Raw genomic sequence first — 24802 nt, 5'->3', positions numbered from 1 at the left:
TTTTGTTAGAAAACATTATAAAAGCCTCGAGAAATTTTCGTTTTTATTAAACAAAAAAACCATTTAAAATTATGTCCCTCAACGAATGTTTGCAAAAAAGTTTGAATCAATTAACAAATTTCCATAAAAAGTAACTAAGATTTGGTGATAAACCTAATAAATTTCAGCTGGTATTGTTTGCTTTGCATATAATAAATCGCGTTAAATTTTCTATCAAACATTTCAAATAAATAATACACGAATTCGCATTTTCTTTACTTTTTCAGTTTTTATTCGTAAAAAGTACGTAATTCAATACTTAATACTAACTATCCATGAAGCTATTCACGACATTTTGACAGAAACATTTGTTTATATGCACGACTGCTCTGCTTGACCTTCACACTAAAATTGAATATCAAGTATCAATTGAATGACTCCATTGGCATTGAAGACCAAAAATATGATAAAAAAAAGGGAGCAAAATAAGAATAGTACCACTTATGTTCTTCAACAAAATCAAGATTATTTCTAAAATTTTACAGTGTAAAAGTGAACAATAATCCTTCTACGAATTATTTGAATAGATAACTGCATTTTAAGGAGTTTTCTAGAATTCAAAAGGTTTTCAAATGTTTTAAAAGGGGTTTTTAAGAGATGCCCTTCTAGAACTAAGGAATTTAATATTTGAGCTGTAATTCTTTAACAAACTACTAACTTTCTTCATAAAAAAAATTACTTGAAATGATGAAATAAACATCCTGCGTTTATTTTGAATCAGAAAAACAGGTTGGAATTCAAAAACTTAGATTTTTTTCAGTATACCTCACTTTTTCCAGTTTCAAGTCATAGATGGCAGCACTACCTTGCAATTTAACCGAACCATTTTCGAATATCTGGGATTAATTCAGGAGTGCATCCAGCATTTTGGTCAAGAAATAAGTACTTAGTACTGTGTACTTAGTACGTCTTGGAAATTCTAAGATCATCAAATAAAAAAATTAGAGTTTCATCGAGGTCACTGAAAGTGATTTTCTAGGACCGATAATCAGAATAATGTCGTACTTTCCGCTTTAACTTGTTGGACCAGACGACAAGCAGTATTATTGGTATGATTTGAAATCGAATCGGAAGTTGAGATAAGCAGGAATTTCGGCGGAAATTATATGAACTCCAACAAATCTGTGTTAAAAAACTATGTACCTCGAAATGATAAATATGGGCCTGAATAAACCTGGAAAATCAATATTGAGACCTAATTTGGTTTCAACTGTAAGATAGTGCTGCCATCTATGATTTGAAACTGGAAAATGTGATGTTTACTGAAAAAAATCGAAATTTTTGAATTCCAACCTGTTTTTTCTGATTCAAAATATACTCAGGATGTTTGTTTCATAATTTCACGTAGTTTTAATATAGAAAGTAAGTAGTTTGGTAAAGAATTACAGATCAAATATCAAATTTCTTAGTTCTAGAAGACCATCTCTTAAAACCACCTTTTAAAACCTTTGAAAACCTTTGGAATTCAAGGAAACTCCTTAAAATGCAGTTATCTATTCAAATAATTCGTAGAAGCATTATTTTTCACTTTTACGCAGTAAATTTTTAGAAATAATCTTGTTTTTGTTGAAAAACGCAAGTGGTACTATTCTTATTTCGCACCCTTTTTTCAAATTTTTGGTCCTCAACGCAAATTGCAACGTCAAAAAAAAACTTATGCTTGATTTATCCGTTAAACAATTCAAAACAAATTGTAGATGAAAATTTCGGTTATTTTCAATCAGTCATCTTTTAACAAGCAAAACACATAGTGGTACTTGTGGCATTCTAAGCTATAGGCTATAATAACCATCCAATAGACCGATCTAAGATAAGCGTGCAGCGAGCGGATAAACTCGATGAACAAGCTCAACGAGTCAGTTATCGAAGGACCTTCACACGAGCCAGGCAAGATTGCACATTGGCGATCCTGCCAGGATTGAATTGTTCTTGGTGTACGGAGGCAGTGGGGCCGGCCGATTCAAATCTGTCTGTCGACTCTTTTGGGATGAAAATTTTGTTCAAGGTGCCTGTGTTATTTTTAAGTTTGTCAAAAAGAAATAGAACGAGAAATGTGTTTTCGTCAGAATCTTTTGTGTAGTTTTGTTCCCTACTGGAGTGTATTAAAACAGGTGAGAAAATGGAATACAAATCATGGCCGTCAATTTCTAAATCAACGACGGTCAATCATTGATTGACAGTCTGGGCATCAATTTTTGAAACAAGATACACGATACGACAATGAAACACAAAACTTGTTTTATCTCTATATATGCATTGTTCAATATAACATTTATATGAGTTATACATTACGCTTATTAACATATATTTCAAATGAGTAACCTACCAATAATATGAACAACTTTGTTTTCAACTTCTAAGCCTTTCTTAATCATTTTTCACAAAACAAACTGGAAAGAATTCAATTTCCAACACAGAAGTAAATCTAAAAAATATTGAAAACTTAATTAAATAAAAATAAAAATTAAATTTAAATTAAATTCAAACTAAATTAAAATAAAATTAAAATTAAATTAAAATTAAATTAAAATTCAATTAAAATTCAATTAAAATTAAATTAAAATTAAATTAAAATTAAATTAAAATTAAATTAAAATTAAATTAAAATTAAATTAAAATTAAATTAAAATTAAATTAAAATTAAATTAAAATTAAATTAAAATTAAATTAAAATTAAATTAAAATTAAATTAAAATTAAATTAAAATTAAATTAAAATTAAATTAAAATTAAAATAAAATTAAATTAAAATTAAATTAAAATTAAATTAAAATTAAATTAAAATTAAATTAAAATTAAATTAAAATTAAATTAAAATTAAATTAAAATTAAATTAAAATTAAATTAAAATTAAATTAAAATTAAATTAAAATTAAATTAAAATTAAATTAAAATTAAATTAAAATTAAATTAAAATTAAATTAAAATTAAATTAAAATTAAATTAAAATTAAATTAAAATTAAATTAAAATTAAATTAAAATTAAATTAAAATTAAATTAAAATTAAATTAAAATTAAATTAAAATTAAATTAAAATTAATTTAAAATTAAATTAAAATTAAATTAAAATTAAATTAAAATTAAATTAAAATTAAATTAAAATTAAATTAAAATTAAATTAAAATTAAATTAAAATTAAATTAAAATTAAATTAAAATTAAATTAAAATTAAATTAAAATTAAATTAAAATTAAATTAAAATTAAATTAAAATTAAATTAAAATTAAATTAAAATTAAATTAAAATTAAATTAAAATTAAATTAAAATTAAATTAAAATTAAATTAAAATTAAATTAAAATTAAATTAAAATTAAATTAAAATTAAATTAAAATTAAATTAAAATTAAATTAAAATTAAATTAAAATTAAATTAAAATTAAATTAAAATTAAATTAAAATTAAATTAAAATTAAATTAAAATTAAATTAAAATTAAATTAAAATTAAATTAAAATTAAATTAAAATTAAATTAAAATTAAATTAAAATTAAATTAAAATTAAATTAAAATTAAATTAAAATTAAATTAAAATTAAATTAAAATTAAATTAAAATTAAATTAAAATTAAATTAAAATTAAATTAAAATTAAATTAAAATTAAATTAAAATTAAATTAAAATTAAATTAAAATTAAATTAAAATTAAATTAAAATTAAATTAAAATTAAATTAAAATTAAATTAAAATTAAATTAAAATTAAATTAAAATTAAATTAAAATTAAATTAAAATTAAATTAAAATTAAATTAAAATTAAATTAAAATTAAATTAAAATTAAATTAAAATTAAATTAAAATTAAATTAAAATTAAATTAAAATTAAATTAAAATTAAATTAAAATTAAATTAAAATTAAATTAAAATTAAATTAAAATTAAATTAAAATTAAATTAAAATTAAATTAAAATTAAATTAAAATTAAATTAAAATTAAATTAAAATTAAATTAAAATTAAATTAAAATTAAATAAAAAAAAACTCAGAATAAAAGGATGTCTAAATGTTATGAGATTTAAATTAAAAAAATAAAATCAGAATAAAATTAAATAAAAATAAAATTAAGAAAAACAATTTAAATGGTGATAAATTAGAGTCAAATAAATTAATTAACTAAAACAGAAATGAAAGAAAAATAAAATAGAAATGAAACAAACATAAAGTGATCCACTTTACATGCACATTAGCCGAGTTTAGCTCATGGCAGTGCCGACATAACCACACACATTAGCCGAGTTTAAGCTCATGGCAGTGCCGGCATCAAAATCAAGTAAAGCCGGGTTTAGCCCATGGCAATGCACTTTAGCCGAGTTTAAGCTCATGGCAGTGCCGGTATCGAAATCAAGTAAAGCCGGGTTAAGCCCATGGCAATGCACTTTAGCCGAGTTTAGCTCATGGTAGTGCCGACTTATCAACGCACTTTAGCCGAGTTTAAGCTCATGGCAGTGCCGGCATCGAAATCAAGTAAAGCCGGGTTTAGCCCATGGCAATGCACTTTAGCCGAGTTTAAGCTCATGGCAGTACCGACTTATCAACGCACTTTAGCCGAGTTTAAGCTCATGGCAGTGCCGGCATCGAAATCAAGTAAAGCCGGGTTTAGCCCATCGCAATGCACTTCAGCCGAGTTTAGCTCATGGCAGTGCCGACATAGAAAACAAGAAAAGCTGGGTATCTATAGCCCATTGTAATGCATTTTAGCCGGGTTAAGATCATGGCAGTGCAGTTAAAAAAATAAATAAATGAATAAATAAACGTATAACTGTTTTCATGTCAGTCAAAAATTAAAAAAAAAATTATATCATCTGAAGAATCAGAACTCAAAAGGAAATCAGAGAGCAAATATAGCTGACTATAATAAGAAAAAAAACAACAAACTTCATCAGGATTATATAACGTGATGTTGCACATAAGAGATTACTAAATATACTAAATTATATTGCGTCCAAAGCTGAAAATTGATGAAACACAGGAATTATACTGTAAGATTATAGTTGGTTTTTTTTTTTCAGGCAAGGGGAGAATGAGTGATGAGTGAAATACTGCAAATTATAGTCGAGGTGAATATGTTTTCCAAAAGTTTAATAAGTTGGAATGGATTCAAAGCATGGCAAAGAAAGGAAAAATGAGCCATTGAATATTAATTAGAAACAAGGATTAGGTGGGGTTTATTTGCAAACCAGCATTAATTGAATCATTTTGATAATCATGTCTTAAAAAAAAAAACGAATATCAACAGGTCGTTTAAATATTTATTTCACACATTAAAAACATAAGAAAGTGGATGAATTGAACTTTAACACCGTTGGCTTCAAGTTACTAAAGCGTTTCTTGTTTTCAGCAAGGGGAGAATGTGGCATTCTAAGCTATAGGCTATAATAACCATCCAATAGACCGATCTAAGATAAGCGTGCAGCGAGCGGATAAACTCGATGAACAAGCTCAACGAGTCAGTTATCGAAGGACCTTCACACGAGCCAGGCAAGATTGCACAGTACTATTCTTATTTCGCTCACTGTATCAACGATGCAGTTGACGGACAGTCATTGAAAAACTTATCCGGTACAACTGTGATCGATGTTTACTCTTGGGATCGAACTCACGGACTAAATAAGATGAATTGATCTTTGCATTGGGATTCGAAACTACAGCTTCAGTTCTGATTTTGAAATACTGTGGCTAATTGATTCAAAATAATGCCTAAAAGGAATCAAAATTTAAATACATTTTACAAATTTATAATAATTCTAGAAGGTGTAGCAAAGCTCATCGGGTCAACACAATAAATATAAAAATGGTTTTGCGGCAACCATATAAACCGTCCAATGCACTTTCAAATTCCAATTTGGCCCCAAAAAAATATACAAAGCCGCCGGTTTGAATGTCTGGAATAGCATTTATCACACGTGAAGTTTTCTCAGAAACTCAAATCCACCTCTTAATTTACCCGAAGCCATTTCAGTGGAATGTTATTTAACCAAATTTGCCCAGTGTTCAGCCTTTTTCTTTATATGTCCTTCCAACACAAAATTTTATGTCTTTAAAAGCCAATAGAATGAACTGAAAGGTGTTTAATGCTTAATTTTTAAGTGGCTATTAACAGATGAAAAGATTAGAGAACGTGATCTATTTTGCCCCCTTTTACCCCTATGAAGAAGATGCGATTATATAAAACAAATGTTTTAGAACTCACTTGGAAGTCGATCGATTTTTACATAATGAATCTCAATTTAAAACTTGAAAATGGACACAACCACGTCCAAAGTTTCAGATCGTTTGACTGATTTATGCTCATGATATACACTTTTGTATAAGATTTTTTTTCGAAAAGTTAATTGATTTAAATATCTTTTTCATATAAGTGGCTTTATTTGTAATTCAAATAACCTCTGTAGCATTTCATCAATCTTCAGGAAACTATCACATCACATAGAAATACTTCCCAAGAGTTTTTCGGCTGAAAAACTGTTTTGGGTCAAATTAAGTTTCACAAAGCTATGACTGTTTATTTTTCTGGATGATAAGGGCCAAATAAAGCTTCACATAGATGTCTCCAGTGACGGCAACTCGACGGCAGATTCGAATTCCTGAGAAAATTGCACGTCAGATAAACAATATTTCGGGTTTTCCAACCCTCGACTTCTAGTTTTTGGGATTGAGGGTCGTTGTTTTCCTCCTGTACAATATTCTGACAATATTAATAACAATATCAAGAGGATCGCTGTTGACATGGAGGACATTCTTTTAGATTTGTCGTCACGAAATTAGAGAAACAGATTTTTTCAGAACAGCTTTTAGATTCTTTGCATAAAATGTTGAGTAAATGGTCGGGATAAAGGATTTTAAAATAAATCTGATAAAAAAGTAGTCTCTCAAAGTCAATGTAGTTGACTTTGACGCTTTTCTGACAATGCAATTGCCCGACTTTCATACAAACATAACGGGCTTGTGATATAGCTCAGTTGGCAAGTCTGTTGCCTCCTGAGCCGATGTCCGCGAGTTCAAGCCCAAGAGTAAACATCGAACGCAGTTGTACCGGATAGTTTTTCAATAACGATCCGCCAACTGCAACGTTGATAAAGTCGCGAATGCCATAATGATGGTAAAACGACTATAATCGAAACAAAAAAAAAAAAAAAAAAAAATACAAACATAAGTTTTTTCAACGAATTTAATAATTTATAAACTTCATTTTAAAGATTTGACGGTAGAAAAAAATAAACTTATGGATATATAAAGTGTCTTTGAATTATTGAATTAATTATTAAAAATCAACATTGAGTGCAAAAAATGTAATAATTCTGAGTAGAAAATAATTAATTAAAACACAGAATTGACTAAAATTACTAGTTAAACGTAAATATCCACATGCCATATCAATAGCCAATTCGAGTTGTTTTAGTTGCATGTAGTCAATGAACGAGTTTGTATGACAATTTGTATGCAGGAAGAACTTTTCGCATATACAAAAAAAATCAAATAAGTTTGAAATGAATTTTGTTTTAAATTATTGATTTTGCCCATTCTTAAGATGATTTGTTTGCCAGCATGAGAAGAAGCTAACTATTTCATGAAAAAAGTTATAACCATTCCGCAATAAAAAATCATAATCTATTGAAAAGTATTGTAAAATTGCAGGATTTGCTTTCTGAAGCTTTCAATTATTTCATGACATGTTTTGCGAAAGTTTTAAAACATCACACTTATTGGCTATACAAAGCAGTATAATGCGATTCCTATTTTCATCCGGTTAACCAGCTTTCAAATTAGCTGTCAAAACATAAAATTAAAAAAATATTTACCTATTTTGAATTTTTTGTATAACAACGAATATCATTTCTGGGGCACAAGTTATTAGTTTTTGTTCACATGCAATCAATGTATTGAAAGAACCAAGAAATATTTAAAAAATACAAAATTATGTTTTTTTTTACATATCTGATGGTTTTTTAATGAAAATTTGGATTTTTCCGTACAAGCCTCCTTTCTAATTCAAAACACGTTGTTATAATTCAGGACTTAATCAATCGCTTCCAAAATTTTTATTGCTATTTTTAGCTGTAAAAACAACCAAACAAAGTTATTGGAGGTATACGAATTTATAAATTTGAAATTTGCAAACAAATTTTGTAGTGGAATTATGTACAACAATGGGGCAGGAGCAGATTGAGCGGACCAATTGTTGCACGATCCAACATATTTTCTGGTTAAGTATGGATCATTTTTTTTTTCCAAAATCATGGTGTTAAAATTGTCCAACAAACGTTTCGTATAAAAGTCTGATACGAAAAATGTTTTGTTCTGACGTAAAACCTTATTTACCGTAGAAGGAATGTTAAGGTTTTTGTTAAGAATTAGCACAAAAACCGCGCGAAAAAAACAAGAAAAATTAAAACTGTCGTAAGATACACACTGACGAGCAGAAAATATCACAAAAGCTTCATTTCATCAGAAAACATTACGAATTACATGATTTGGTATTATTTTTGAGGAAAAGTTGAAAACAGCTGAAATATTGACAATTTAAGTCATGCTGTGCAACAATGGGTTAGGGGACAACGATTGGCAAATCACCCTAGTTCGAAAAATAAAGTTTTGGAGAAAAATCAACTTTATGGGGCCATTCTTGGTAGATTGCTTCATTTAAACTACAAGTCAGGTATTCATATGAGTGCTATAGACTGAACGTGGTTTACACATAATACGATGATTTTTTTTTCACTAGCTTTCAGAGCTGTCTATCAGAACATCTATCATAACTCTAGCTTACATTTCAACACGTGTTGCTTTCTGCTAGAAAAAGCTCTCTTGCGAGGTGTGCAATGATGAATCAGATTAAGTCAACTATAACAAAAAAACACACTTATCATTTCCATACACCATACAGAGAATACTCCCAACAACTGTACGAACATGGCAAGCAAAGTTAACATGTTATTATCTATGACAATCAATTCAACATGTTGGCTATATTTGATATAATGTTCGGTATAGAACCTATACTATATGTTTTGCGAAAACCTTTCCAATTCATCATCAATCATAACTGTATGGAACCGCAGCTTGAATTTTCCATTTTGGGCAATAACAGTTTATTTAAAAATAATCTCTTTACTTACATAATTCGGAAATCACAACCGAAAGTTTATTTTTACCCTGCACGCCAAATTAAATCTTGAAAACCTTCAAAGTTGATTTAAAAACTGCAACCAAGCATGGAGAGATGAAAAAAAAACAACAGTCGGTACCTATTTAGAGGCCAATGCAACTGCTGTACTGCAGTTGCATTTCCTTCGGAAGAAAAACTGCTCTAGACGTATGAGAGGACAGTATAGGAAATATGTACTAAGATAAAGTGACCGCGAACCGTTGAATAACCATAACTTAATCATCAGGCCAACACCACAATAACCATTGATGGATAGCGAAAGTTTAAACAGATCATTTTACTGAATAAGATGATGAATTTTAAATCTACTTGTTAACGAAACATGCAAATACAAGATAATAAAAAAATAATAATCTAAGTAGACAGTTTCAATCACCTCGGGTTGATAAAAAATATTCTAATATGTGTTGTGAGCCTACTCGGTTGAATGATTCTACTGAATCAAAGCAATCGAATGATTCCCTTTAATTCAACCATGGTAAAAAAAAGTTCAGATTCCGGTATTTCGATGGCAACTAATTATCTTCTTCAATGATCGAAAACGCTCACAGAAAAAGATATTGAGTTGCTATCGAAATAACGGAATCTGAACTTTTCTTTTACCGTGGTTGAATTAAAGAGAATCTTTCGATTGCTTTGATTCAATAAAAAATATCTTTAGAAGTTAATCATCTTGAGATATTTTTTCCTAAACTAGCACTTACCCCACTGATGACTGCATAGATATTGTCGGTAATTTCCTGATCACTGAACGGGGTTCCATCCGATGAGCCCATCAGTAACTGATCCACCAGAATTTTAGGCTTCCGCACCAAATCTTCACCGCTGTCTTCGAGGTTGTTGTTGACATGTTTAGTATTATTATTGGTTTCAATGTTATTGTTGCTATCAATCAATTTCGGCTTCTGTAAACTCTGCCTTCTTTCATTCACGAGCTGAAAGGAAAAAATATATGTTTTCAGTTGAAGGTATTTTGACACAATTCAAGAACAGGCATTAAAATGGTTCGGAAACATATTTTAAGTTATATTTCTTTTGATCTCGACCTATACACTATAATTATTCGTTGAACTATTTTTGTAAATAGAGGTTTCCAAATTGAAATCGGATTTTATTATTGATTTTTTACTTTCTGATTTTGCATTTCGATTATAAATTCAAGTTATCCCCATTAAAAATAAAAAAAAAAAACAGAATGTTGCTTATCTAGGGAGATGTGAAATTTTTCGCTACTCATTTGAAGATGAATTATTATCTCCGATAATATTCCTAACCGAGGGATGCTAATTGATGTCCGATGTCATTAAGTGATACGACGAGTTCAAGATTTCTCACTTGATTTAAGTGTCTGTAAGTTGTCTGGTGCAATTCACAACTGATGTGATATAACTTAATCACTGACAAATAGATTTGTCATGATCATCTGCCTCAGTTTCCTGGAAGTGTTGAAAAATTTTGATTTATTCATTTTTAGAAATGTTTTAAAAAAATTTAGTAATTTTTCAAAATTTTTTTTCGATCGAACAAGCGCAATAATGATTTGGAAGAAAAAAAGTCCTTGAAAATCCATGGATTCAAAATGAGCACTTAAAGTTTCAACAAGTGCTAACACCCACACCTCGAATGCTAATTACCAACAATCGATCATCTTTTTAAAAGTTCTAAATACATTGCACTCTAGTGCTAGAATATTCACCTCGATAATGAGCGTCTGGAGAATAGCTGTGAGAAAAAAATACCGTTCACAAAGTTAGATACTGATGAAATTTAACACTCACATCATCAATGCCATATTGGGCAGGTATCGATTCTAATGACACCTCTAATGGATTTTTCTCTTCATATTGAAATTAACATGACATCAAAGGTTAAAAAAGTATGGCTGCAGATAGTCTCGCATGAAAACTTCTTATAAACAAATTCTTGTTTGTCATTTCATTGACAAGAGAGAGCTTGACTATTTTTAAACTCTATAAATTTTGGTTGATCTGGCTTTCCCAGTATTTTTCGACTCATTATTGAATAAACAATACTTTCTTGCGCAAGAACATCAAAACTGGTCGACAAATTACAATGGCAATGATTGTCATAATTTAAGAAAAAAAATACGTTTTTATTTGTCAACAGATGGTGCCAACTTTCGAATGACATTTTCAAAAAGTTTTGTTGATACTCACATCTAGGAAAAAATCGACAACAGCTTTCCGGGCGTCTTGCAGCTCTTTGTGCAGTTTCGACAGTCGAAAAACGAAATCCGAATAATACTGAATCGTAATCATACGATGAGATGCAATCCGGAAGGCTCTACACAAAAAAATAAATTAGAACCAATTAAAATTATACAATAAAGAAAAAAAACTAACGTATCCAGCCCGTGTTCGAATTCCAGCTTCCGCTTTTGGTCCCGATCCAGAACGTTACGCCCCAGGGTTGTCCCACAGGCCATTTCCAGGGTGCAGAGGGCGGTAAATTTGTGAATATTGACGACGGTTCCGTCCGGAAATTCGTTCAGCCGGCGGCCCATCTTGATACCGCACCGGGCCAGGATCGGGATGAAACCGTGGATGATTTTGATGTTGAAGCACGGGTTCAACCGTTTGCGCATCGTCTTCCAGGTGTGATCTGAGGGAGGAAAAAAATAGTTCCAGATTAAATTGGGTGTATTGTGAATTAGTATTCTCAATACACTAAATTTAATAATATCAGGATTCAGTTCGAAATAAACGGTCGATATTTATAGAATTATTCTATTCTTGAACCTTAAATTTTTTTCTCTAGATAACTTCATAGATTTCGCATTACGATTATTTTTTTTAATCCTACGAAGTATCTTAAAAAAATAATTTTTTTGAGATTTATTTGTTACTTCAGATGATTCGTTTTAAACATAAAACTTCAGGTCCGTGCGATGAACTCGTCCATTGGGGAAGGGGGGTTGGTGTTCGAAATTCAAATTTAGCTAGAAATAAAAACAATACCTAAAATACACATTAAATAAGGTAAGTGATTTGTATCATCATTGTTTAACTCATGATTATCACACAAAAACAAAAATTTAAAAAATTTACTGATAAATAAATCAAAATTTCCAAAACAAATCACAATGAAAGTTTCAAATCAATGATATTTTCGCGGTAAGTTATTGATAATTTTTTCAAATTGATTTTCCTTATTCTGAACTATTAATTTGCTTCATAATTATTTCTAAGCAGACTTGTGATAAAGGTAAAAATAAATATTTCCAAAACACAGATTTTAAATCTGAATTCTAAAATAAATGTCAGATCCGTTAAAAAATAAAACATGATTTCTTGTTGAAAATGAAGATATTTGTAATTTATTACTCATCTTCATTAACATTTCTTTTCTTCATTGTCAACTGAAGATATGATTAAAAAATTCTGCTGTTGTGTTTACAATTTGAAAAAAAAATTAATTGCTATTTGAAATGTGAAGTTTACAAAAATAGTTCGAAGGATTATGTTTTCATTACCTACCTACACAAAATTCAGAATTGTAAAACATAAACATACTTATCAAAAATTTAAAAAGTTGGCCCATTACATTTCTTTCAATTTATATAAAAATTGAAAAAATACAATAAAATTCGGTAAATCATTTTAAATTTAAAATAAAACAAGAAGATGAAAAAGATAAAGAACTTGATTTTATTGAACAAGTTAGTTGAAACCTGCATAACGATTAGATTCATGCTTTAAAAAATGTCAAAAATTCTATTTGGGTTAAAACTTCTTTAAAAATTCGTTAAATGAGAAAAATTAAACAAATAGAAATCTTCTTAAACTTTTTTCGTGGAACTCAAAATAATTTGAAGACTTGAAGAAAGTCGATAATTGATGTAAAACTTTTATTTTAAAATGTTATGTTTTTGTTTTTTATAAGTTTTGTCAAAAATGTGCAAACCTTTCTTAAATAATTTTAACCTATTTTCAAAAATTATTTCAATCAAAAAGACTGATAGACAAATTGCATATTTAGATTCAGGGCACCCAAATTAGTGAAAATTACATTTTTAATTCATTGCACCTCGGAAAAATATAAATTGTGTGGCTTTGAGTAATTTATTTAAAAAAATTAAATGTGATGTTGAGGCAATAACGATTGCCTGTGACCAATGCAGTGTATTTCTTTCTTGAATATTTTGTGTCAGAACATTCAATAATCAGCTGTTGTCAAAGTGTTTAACATATGCATTACATTTTTCAAAAATTTTCTAATGTTCCTAAGACAACTTTTACAAACGGTTAATAATAAGGCTTTGAACAACTTTTTCACATTGCTTGTGATTCCAGGGACGAAAAATTTAAAAAACTGTTATTTAAAATGCAATGTATTGCCCTTAACTTCAATAAATACAAAAAAAAACACTATTTTGTAATGGTTGATAAGTACTGATAAAATCGAACAGTGATAAAATCGAAAAACTACTGTACTGAATACTGGTTTTGGAAAAAGTTCTCGGTATCATCATCTCTAGTATTACATTTCCGTCAACTAAATTTCAGTCATCGTCAGAAAAAAACTTGTTTTGTCGCGTAATTTCTTTACGGCCGTCGGTCGATCCATAAAGGCCGTAAAGGAAACACGTGGCAAAACAAGTTTTTTTCTGAGTATGACATTCAGTAAGCCGAAACGTAAAAATGAACAGTTTTATTTTTCGGCTTAAATCACCGGAAAATATCAATTAAGGCACTTAAATGGGCTTAATAAGTCTTATTCCAGTTGTTTAAATTCAAATAAAATATAAAAATCCTTATAAACTCTTAAAATTTAGAAAATTTAAAATTGTGAAATAATGGTTTTTTAAAGATTTTGACAACCTTTGCTGCTTCACATTTAAAAACAGTTTTTAATGTTTTGTAGGAAAAAAACAGGGATTCAAAGGCAAATTTAAATTGTGGAAAACCTTTCTTTTTAATTTTACTCAGACAAAAAAAAACAGTTTTCTAAACTAACTTTCGATGCATAAAGGCCTACTTTACCTACCAAAAACCATTGTCGAAAAATAGTACTTTTTGATACTGTTTTCAAAACGGTGAAAAGGGTTATTTGTTGACGCTGTAACAATTCAAAAGAAAAAAAAAATCTTTCAAATTCAAACTTGGATATGAAGGGTATTTTTCGGTATTGCGAAAATTTTAAATGAAAAAACAAAAAATATCTATAGAATAGCAAAAGTGCCCAAAAATAAGAGTAAACAAACATGTCAGAAAATTTAGTTCTAGATCACTCAAGGCCAAAGACATTTCATTCTACGACACTAAGTATATGACTTTCACGAATCGAAACATAATTTTTATTATAGGTTTAGAATTGCTATTCAGTAAACCTTTTGTAAAAAAACTCAAATCTTGACACACAAAATCCCTACCTTAAGAATTATGAAGTGAAACTAAATAAGTTCAGGAATTGAAACCAACCGTTATAACTCCAAAATTCATGCATACCAATACCAATACCAATACCAATTTTTTTAATCAACAAGTTATAAGGCAGGAGGTGTTCCATACTCACATTAGTCAATAGAATTAGCCGAAAAAACTGAACCCTTTACTGAATTACTTTTTTTTTTGATTATTAAAAAATCGTGTATGCCATTAAAAATTTTATACAAATAATATTCTTCAAAAAACCAATTTCAGCCTCAATTTAAAAAAAAAATATTTGTTTGTTTATGCTCAACTTCGCATTTAAATGGGTTTGAATAGATTACACATGTCCAAAAAATTAACGTTTTCCAAGGTGCAGAAAACTCATTACGGTTAATTTGGATGCCCTGAATTCAAACATCCAATTAGATTATTTTCAGTCAGCTTTTATTTTTGAAATACATAACTTTTGAAAATAGATAAAAATCATTTAATTTTTTTTTTTTTGCATTTTTTCGACAAAACCTTAAATATTAAATAAAAAGTTCAAAATCAAATATCAACTTTCCTCAAGACTGCAAATAAAATACCAGAATTTTCATAGGTGTTTTAAAGTTATCAACCAAAAAGAATTTTGAATATTCAAAAAAAGAAAAAATCAAATTGTTTTGCTGGATTTTGCAAACTTGTTCAATGATATTGTTTTTCAAACTTTCTTCAGTAATGTCAATAATACTAATAATGATGTGTTTTCCAAATTTTGAAAAGTTGTAGAATTTAACTTTTTAGATTATTTTTCATTATCTTCATCAAAATATTATTCCTTAATTAAATGAAATAAGATAAACAAATTCAGAATCAATTTTTTTATGCAGATTTGAGGCCCTTGGAGCCAAAGGTTTTTTAAAAGTGCATAATTTCGAGAAAACACGCTTTTAATTGGATATGCCTGACCATTTATTTATCAAAAATTTGTGTTTTTTTAGCGTAATAGTGTATATCTAAATAAAATTCTAAAAATTAGAAGAAGGATCTGAGGGCTTCATTTGATAGTTCATCTTATCAATGATTGATTTCATCCAAAACGCAACTTTAGTTCATTTTAAACTTCATAAACATCATATCAACAAAACAAGAGGTGACAGACAAAATCTGACAAAAGATTAGAATTCAGGGCGCTAAAGTCTACAAAGCTTTAAAAACATAGGCTGCAAAATGCTGTTTCATCGGGTGGGCAATTAAATTCATCAATAAGTTTTAAAAACGGTAAGATGTTTTTATTGAGAAAAATCCTTCTAAAAGCTCATTTTCATATTTTGTTTTAATTTTCAAATAAATTTTACGTATTTTACAGATTCGTTGTTTTAGTTTTACTAAATTTTTAAGTCAAACTGTTTGAATAATAGTGATATTTTAAAAAAGTTTTTTTGTGTTTTTCAATCTTGAATTTGTGTGTTTTAAAATAAATATCTTCTCGGAAGACTATAATTTTAAATTTTTTAAAATTAAAATATAGTTTCTATATGTTGTCTATTCTCAATTTATTTAGAGCTTAAAATTTTAAATTACTGAACATTCGCTCGAAAATTAAAAATGTTTTACATATTTTTATTATGAAGAAAAATAATTGAATCGATCATAATTTTTTTTAATTATTCTATTAAAAAAAGTTCTAAAAATATAAGGAAAGCAGCAACTGTAAAGCTAAATTTTCATGACCAATGTTTACTAAATTATTATATTTTTATTATAATTTTAATGGCATGTGCGGCGGAATGAAAACTAGAGAGAATTTATTTTATAGAATTTGAAAGAAAGGTGGATAGACAGGCATTAGTGCGCCAATAGAAAAAAGCTTGATAGGTGTTGAAATTTTAGGCTAGAGGGCATGTTGATGAAAAGCTCCCATGAATTGCTCCCGCCTTTGCTCTGCATTAGCTAACTAACGAGCTCGTTTGAAGTGTGCGTAAAAACACGCTCTCAAACCATTGGGCTCGCTATACATGGGAATTCTCTTTCTGGGTTTCTCATGTATAGTTAGCTAATGCAGAGCAAAGGCGGGAGCAATTCATGGGAGCTTTTCATCAACATGCCCTCTAGCCTAAAATTTCAACACCTATCAAGCTTTCTCCTATTGGCGCACTAATGCCTGTCTATCCACATTTCTTTCAAATTCTATAAAATAAATTCTCTCTAGTTTTCATTCCGCCGCACATGCCATTAAAATTATAATCATACAAATTACGGCGATTAAAACCATATAACATTATTATATTTCACGTGCTTTCGATATTTACAACAAAACTGGGAGTTTCTTATTTTCATTTCTATCAGTTCCTTATTGATCATTCAAGAAATCACCCATTACCCTAATTTTCAGTTTATGCTTTCAATTTGATCATGTTGTTTTCTAAACCATTCAACAGAAAATGAAGAAAAGAATTTTATATTATGATCAATAATCAACTTTTTTTTTAAAACTGCTGAACAATTTATAATCATGGTTGATTTCTAACCTGGTCTTAAATTTTATTTTCGATCGGGTTATGAATCCTTTTTGAATTTGGCAGGACAATTCGAAATTTCAATTCACATTCTATTTCTGATGTTTCAAAAATATTGATTAAAAATTTGTAAGACTGCTAATTTATTTTTAAGCAAATTTCTAGTTCAGAATAAGGATCATAATTTTAAATAGTTTATTAATGACTTACCAGAGATCGCATTAATTGAAAACATTGATTCTTATTGATTTTAAATCGTATTAGTAAAACTTATTATTTTTTCGAGCATTTGTGATGGTCACACATGAGTAAGAAAATAGTTTTGGAAAACAATTTGCTTATTTGTTGTGCATTTTTGGTATTGTTATTATTTCTATCTGAATTTAAATTTCGAAACGAAATATTCTCAGGAGTTCGAATCTGCTATTAGATTATTTGACTCGAGATCTTTGGAAGATCGATAATTTCAACTCAGATTTTCGATTTTTTGGATCGGGAGCATGGAAAAAATCGATTAGATCGGTTTATTTCCGATTCGATCTTTCGATCTTTTAGATTAATTTTCTCCCTGAACTAAGATATTTAGATCCAATATAGATTACCGTTTTAACTTCAAATAGTGTCAACTGTTGAGCATCTAGTCTTAGCTTGACATATTTTTGCTCAAATATTTAATATCCAATTTGTAAATGGTGCGGTCTGGTCCGGATTTCACGGATTTCCTTAAAAACGGCCGATTTTGCCCGGATTTATTCACCTTATTTGCAAAACCTAACAAAAATTGAACTTTTCTAATGTTTTATTTTGCGCCTAAGAAACGAGGCCTATAGCACGACTCAAAATGTCTGCTGATGGGTTTCGTTAGAAATTTAATTTTAATTGAATAGCATCTGAGATCTACACAAATTTGCCCGGATCTGTCTTCGGAGTTTTAGATAAAATAACCCGGCCTGGATACGCGGAAGAAAAATTTTGGCAACCTTAACCAAATCGATATTGGAGTTTGAATGGCTTTTGTGGAGTTTTTGTATGCAGATTTCGAAACATCGTGAGAACCTAAATTTAAACGTCAATAAAAAAAAAGCTGTCGTTTCACTTGTTAACACTGGAAAAGATCGATCTATCAGAGATTGATCCTCCAGGCCAGTTTTTTAGATGGATACGACCGTTTTACTGAATCGATCTTGGAGATCGATCTTTTCCTGAAGATCGAACAATTCTAATCTGAATATAGCAAAAAAAATTGAAAAAAAATAGTTAAACTGTTTTCAGGAAACATTCAGATGTGCTATGAAATTTTCATTGAGATTAATGAAGCGTTACAGAAGTTATAAGTCTTTTAAATGAGACCTCTCTCATAATAACGGCTATTTTGATCAATTGATACTTTGAAATAAATTAGTCGACCGATCCAAAACTTTCAGTATAGTTTAATGCATTTTCAAGCATTAGTTTAATGTTCTTTTTGTCGAAATCGATTCAGGCTCAAGTGTGATATGAATACTCGCTCATTGAGATCTTCTCATCTGTAGATGGTCCGTTACAAAAAAAGTTAATTATTTAAACATCTTTTAGCTCATTTTTCAAAGCTGCAATGAGCTAAAATCTCATGTTGTTATGACATTTAAAAAAAAGCAAAAAAATTTTAACACCCTAAACCATAGGTCGCCAACCTGCGGCTCGCGAGCCGCATGCGGCTCTTTGGATGTATAACTGCGGCTCTTTAGCTCAATGGGTGAAAATTTTGAAAATCCTCGAAATTTTCTAGAGTAAACGGACGCAACATAAGTTCCTTCAGTTCAGATAATATTTTTCAGGATTCCAAAAGAAGCCGAAAACCTACTATAGAACAAATTAACAGCATCTTGTCAGTTTGCAACCAAGTTGAGATTTAGAAATCAGTTAACGTTCATCATAAAAGTCTGATATAGCATTTGGAATCCTGGAGAAATTTCTCTCCGCTGACACGGGAAATTTTCCGTTAAATTTGATTTTCTGATTTAATCGGATAAAAACCAAACATTTTTTAATCGTCAAATAAAGTCCTCACTGTTATGATTATGAAATTGAATTTGTTTTTCTTGAATTGAATCTTTTAAAAATAAATTTGCTTTACCATTTTACCAATTTGCTGATAAAATATGAACATCAGATGAAGATTTTTATAATGCTTTGAATACTGATAATAATGGTTTTGTGCATTAAAATTTCTTTCTTAAAACGTTTTGTTTTAAAAATTTTCAATTATTGAATTCCAGTTCTCAATGTTTCTTTCAAATCCATGAAAAAAATCAAGTTTTTCGTTCTAATTTTGAACATGAGTTCAAGTGAACAAAATTTTCAAGTTTGTTAAAAAATATTTTTGTAAACCGGGAGATGAGTGCTGGTCTAATTTAAGAATTTCTTGTTCATATTTTTAGGTATTCATTTGAAAGAGAAACTCTATTTGGTAAAGAAGCATTTTCTTCCATAAACTTTAATATTCTAACAACTACATCTACATCTTTTTTTATTATTTTAAACCAAATTCATAACCCTACAATTATTTTTAAAACGTCGTAGCTGTTCTAAAAGTTTATTTTGGTTTCTAAGTCTTTATCAGATTTTTTTTATTGGTTTGTTCTATGAAGTGATCACCAAAATAACGTCAAAATACTAAAAGTTTATAAAATCGATTCGTTGAAAAATGAAATACAGCGAAGCAAAGTCAAAGTTTGATGTCTATTATTATATATATAATTTATTATTGTTACGGAGATCCGAGATAGCTATCAAAACTTTCATTGGACCCCAGCATATTTCTACATCATTGGAAAAATCTATTCTTGACGATTCCTAAATTTCAAAATTCACTGAAATACAGCAAATCTGTCAAGAATTAAAAGTATTTTAAAAATATTTTATTGACTGTTTGAAATATTTGAAATTGTTTTGTTTTGAAATATTCAAAAGTTAAAATAAATTATTCACACAACGAATCTTATATCATTAAAATTGGTTAACGTTTTCGACCAGAAAACCGCCAACAAACTACTATAATGTTTAACATTACAAATTCGCAAGTGAAAACTGAGAATTCATTCAACAAATTAAAATATCTGTTTGAAAAAATCAAATAGATTAAATTCCAAATCACTTATTGTATAAAACTTCAAAATATGAATTTGTGATTAGAATTCATAGAAACTTTGACAGAAGGATCAATCTGAATCCATGATATATTTGAGGCTCAGAGGTTTAGACATTATTTTTAAGATTTCATGAATATGGAGAAGAAACAACTTGGAAGGGTTACGATTTCGAACAGAATTGAGAATTTAAACTTAAATTTTCGCTATCGGAAATATATAATTTTAGAAACTTTTTTTTAATTTTATCAGAAATCAAAATGAGAACTAGAGAGCTGAATCGGAATGCTTGTACATATTGAAAAAAATTTAAAAGAAATTTTATAACCACATTTTATAAACCACATCTCGCGACCAATTGTTAAATTTTGTAAAATTTTGACTAATTTTTTTCAATCCGTAAAATGAGTATTTATGAATTCAAATTTGTTGGTTTATTTATTCTAAGTCCCGGAAAATATTTATCGAATTAAAATGATAGTTTTATGCGCATAACAAACAAATGAACCTCAACGGATTTAAACGGATGTTCATAACCCAAAAAATTTAAGGCTTTTTTGTACAATTTGAGGAAACAATAATTATGACAAACCTTCGTATAATTTTTTTAATATTAATTAACATCTTGTAGTATGCATTTTTATGATATAAAATTTTCAATGCTTCTTTTTAATATTTCAACAGAACACATCGAAAGTCTATTTTTTTTTAACCGGGAGAAAGTGTTAGGAAAGAATTGCACCAAAGCTTAAAATGATAAATTTTATCAGGTCACAATGGTAAATCGCCAATATTTCATCGTTATTAAGCTTTTCCCGTTATGAAAATGTATTGATTCAGAAGAAAGAAAATCGCTTCCGTTTGCCAATAAAACTACGAAAATCTGTGACGTTGTGAAAAGAATAATAAAACTGAGTTAACATCAGGATGCAATGTATCTTTGCGATCACCATTATTTGTAGTAAGGATAAAATTAATTGCGGCTCTTCGAAACTTGGACATTTCCTTAATTTGCAATTTTTGGCTTCTGTCTTAAAAGGTTGCCGACCGCTGCCCTAAACACTTATTTGATATTTCAATTTTCAAGCTTGTGATATAGCTCAGTTGGCAAGTCTGTTGTCTCCTGAGCCGATGTCCGCAAGTTCGAGCCCAATAGCAAACATCGAACACAATTGTACAATTTTTCATTAACTATCGCCAACTGCACCGTTGATAAAGTCGCGAATGCCATAAAGATGGTAAAACGACTATAATCGAAGAAAAAAAAATATTTCAATTTTCATTTTTCATACTGAGTCAATTTGTTTATGGAAAATTTCAATTTTTTAAATCGAAGATTTGATAATTTTTTTTTTGATTTGTTGATATTCTTGTACTGTACTGGACTTTTCACACATTTTTGCACATTTTACAGGATTTTTACTTTTTTTGAAAGCCATTCATTCTATCACTATATTATACTTTCAAGGGTTTCGCACTGCCATTTTCCATCACTAAGAATTTGTCGAGATGATTATGCATTGGCCAGGATCAAGTTTGTAAACTATTTTTTTAAATGCGAAAACTAAACCTAGCTCGAAATTTAAGCTTTATCTCACCAATTGCCCAGAATCACATTTTCGACGTTTCTGGAATAGTTTTTCATTAATTTTGAACATTCAAATTAGAAACACTAAATATTTTTGACACCTCAGTGAAACACCCGTGGAAACCCGATTTCATTTCCAAAAATTTTACAGGCTTCCGCAAATTTCTCTTCTCAAACAAATAATTTCTTACACTTGGCCGTAAACAATCCCTGCTCGAATCCAGCGAACCGATACAGGAACGGTTTCTCCAAACAGATCGGGTCGGTCAGCAGCTGCTGCACCAAATCCGGATGCGTCACCAGCAGCAACAACTTGGGTCCAGCCCAGGCCTTCCGGATCCGGTCCGTCGAGGCGTACGTTTGCTTAATGATCTCAAACCGCTCGGTGTCACTTTTGCCCATCATCACCGGTCCATTTCCGACCAGCGGATAGGTCGATTCCATCGTTGGCCACTTATCCGCGAATGCATAACGAACTCGATACCACCAATAGATCACGGCACTCAGAATCGAAACTGTGCTCGTTAGCACCAACCACAGCCACCACATGGTGGAAAAAATGAGCCAACCCAACAACACAACACAATTAACGTTTTTGAACAACCGCGCTCAACGCGAGAAAAAGCTTAGGAAAACACGCGACACGCTAAGCTAAACTGCTCGAGGAGTTGTACGCTTCCAGTTAGCTCGAGATCTGATGGCATACTGCTGGATAAGCACTTCCAAGCGATCACAAACGATGGCACCTGTCTATGACTGAATATGAGGAGACCCATCCGATTCGAGCGCGCGCGACCACAAACTGAAAGGAGCATTCAGTTTTTTTTTTTGGTTCCCCGCAAAAAAACGCATCCACCTCCAAATTTTCAGTTGCAAATGTGATAGGTATTCACAAAATGCAAGGATCACAACATTGTTGCAGCCTTAATATTCTACTTCCGAGTGACGGAAGTCCAATTTTTCATGGCGGACGATCTTGATTTCCAATGTCTGACCCGAACTCATTAACTTGAGAGAATATAATGTCATCCCATTTGAAACCGAATCGGAATCAAATCTGTTGATACAACAATTTTGATAAATTTTTAACGACTGTTGAACAAAAAATTAAATATTCAGCAGCCAAAAAATTAAAGACTAAAACAAATAAACGGTAGCGGCTTATTTGAGAATCTACAGTAGATATTCTGATCGGCCGCCTGCCTCCTGTCGATCTTTATTGTTACCAATCAAATCGTAGCTTATCCGAGTTAATGTTTGGGCAGCCAGCCCCTGGTGCGTATGAATAAATGGGACATTTATTGGTTCTCACTGGTTTCCGATCGCATTAATTTATAAGATCTTTTATCTGTCGTGTTGATACTGTCGTATCAGGATTGAAACATTAGAATAAGATATATGTACATATGCATGTGGCTTCAATCTTAAGTTTTAATAAAGTGAAGAAAGTTTAAATTCCAAAATTAGCTGAGTTTAGGAATTCGACATCTTAATACTCAAATAAGGAAGACAGTTCTACTTTGTAACTTACTGGTACTTTAAACTATGTATACCTAGCCTTTAGAAGACTGCCCAATAGATAGTGTCAAACTTTTTTAGAATTTTAAAACGCCTCTTTGAAGTTCCCGTTTTAGCCCGAATAAAGGTGTGGAGTATTTCAGTTTTGATTTAAAGTTTATTGGAAAACTCTCTGTCTTCAACTTTGTTGAAGACCACGAAGCAATCGCAATGGAACGTCAGAAAAACGTCATAACATTCCAAATTAAGTTCTTTTTTTTTATTAAAAGAATCTACCAAGCTAATTTAATAATTTTTATAAAAAGTGTAATAATAGGAGAAATTTATTTTACTTGTTTTTTTGTAGAAAATATTATTTAGCAAGCTTGAGAACAAGTTAGTTTAATTTAGATTACTTTAGTGATCAAAAGCGGCGTAAGATAATTGTACAATTGTATGCCAAAATGGCTTTTAAGTATTAATGGAATGCACTATCAAATTTACATTGGTTTGCGTCTCTATTTTGGAATATTCGTTGATTTTTTTCTTATTGATGTTTCAATTAACTAAATAGCATTGAACATGTGCTTGCATGATTAGGTAAGACATAATTTCTCACCCTGGTCCCACTGAAGCGATGAAAAATTTTAAACAGGTATAAATGACATTGAGTATTGACGATTTTATGGAACATGAAACATGATCTAACTTTAATCTATATATATAAAAATGAATGTTTGTCTGTCTGTCTGTTACCTATAGACTCGGAAACTACTGAACCGATTTGCGTAAAACTTGGCAGGTGGGGGTATTGGAGGTAGGGAAAGGTTCCTATTGTGGTTTGAGACCCCTCCCTTTCTCATGAAGGGGGAGAGGGGCCTACCAAACAAAAGACAATTTTTCGCATAACTCGAGAACCAATGAAGCAAATGGTATCAAATTTGGCATGGGGTGGTATTCGGGAACGAGGAATATTTCTACGAATATAAGGTACCCCTCCCTCCTCTCAGTGGGGTGATAGGAAGGAGGGAGGGGGGCTACCTTAAATTTTTTCATATAACTCGAAAACTAATCAAGATGTCAGAACCAAATTTGGCATGGGAAGGTATTTGGATACGAAAAATATTTCAATGATTATTTGGGACCCCTCCCTCTTTCCAGTAGGGAGATTTAAAAAGGGGGGGCCTTTTTTATATTTTTAAATAACTCAAAAACTAATTAAGCAAATGGAACCAAACTTGGCATGGGCGGGTATTTGGGAACGTGAAATGTTCTAATGTTTGTTTGAGACCCTTTCCTTCTTCCAGCGGGGATAAAGGAAAGAGGGAGGGGAGTCTCATACAAGTTTTACTGCATAACTCAAGAACTACAACAGCAAATGGAACCAAATTTGGCATGGATCGATATTTGGGTACGAGAAATGCTTTTGTGAATATTTGGTATCTCTCACTCCTTCAAAGAGGTGGATGAAAAGGGGGAGGAGAGGTCTCCCTTAC

The 24802-nt window shown here is 29.9% G+C and overlaps 1 protein-coding gene across 1 annotated transcript in view; it reads right to left on the bottom strand.

Moving 5' to 3' along the window:
* Positions 1–22525, bottom strand: part of LOC129748237 (probable cytochrome P450 313a4) — a 33860-nt gene extending 11335 nt beyond the window's left edge. Inside the window, exons 1-4 of the mRNA XM_055742763.1 lie at positions 22001–22525; positions 11563–11821; positions 11377–11503; positions 9904–10134 (exon numbers count right to left, since the gene is read on the bottom strand). Coding sequence (XP_055598738.1) covers positions 9904–10134; positions 11377–11503; positions 11563–11821; positions 22001–22358 — 975 coding nt within the window. The 5' untranslated portion in view covers positions 22359–22525. The remainder of the gene's footprint in view (positions 1–9903; positions 10135–11376; positions 11504–11562; positions 11822–22000) is intronic.
* Between the last annotated feature and the right edge of the window lie 2277 nt (positions 22526–24802).

This window comes from Uranotaenia lowii, chromosome 2, assembly GCF_029784155.1.
Source record: "Uranotaenia lowii strain MFRU-FL chromosome 2, ASM2978415v1, whole genome shotgun sequence".
In the NCBI taxonomy this organism is placed as follows: domain Eukaryota; kingdom Metazoa; phylum Arthropoda; class Insecta; order Diptera; family Culicidae; genus Uranotaenia; species Uranotaenia lowii.
Note: the sequence above shows the minus strand (reverse complement) of the source record. Positions and strands in the feature narration are given on the sequence as shown.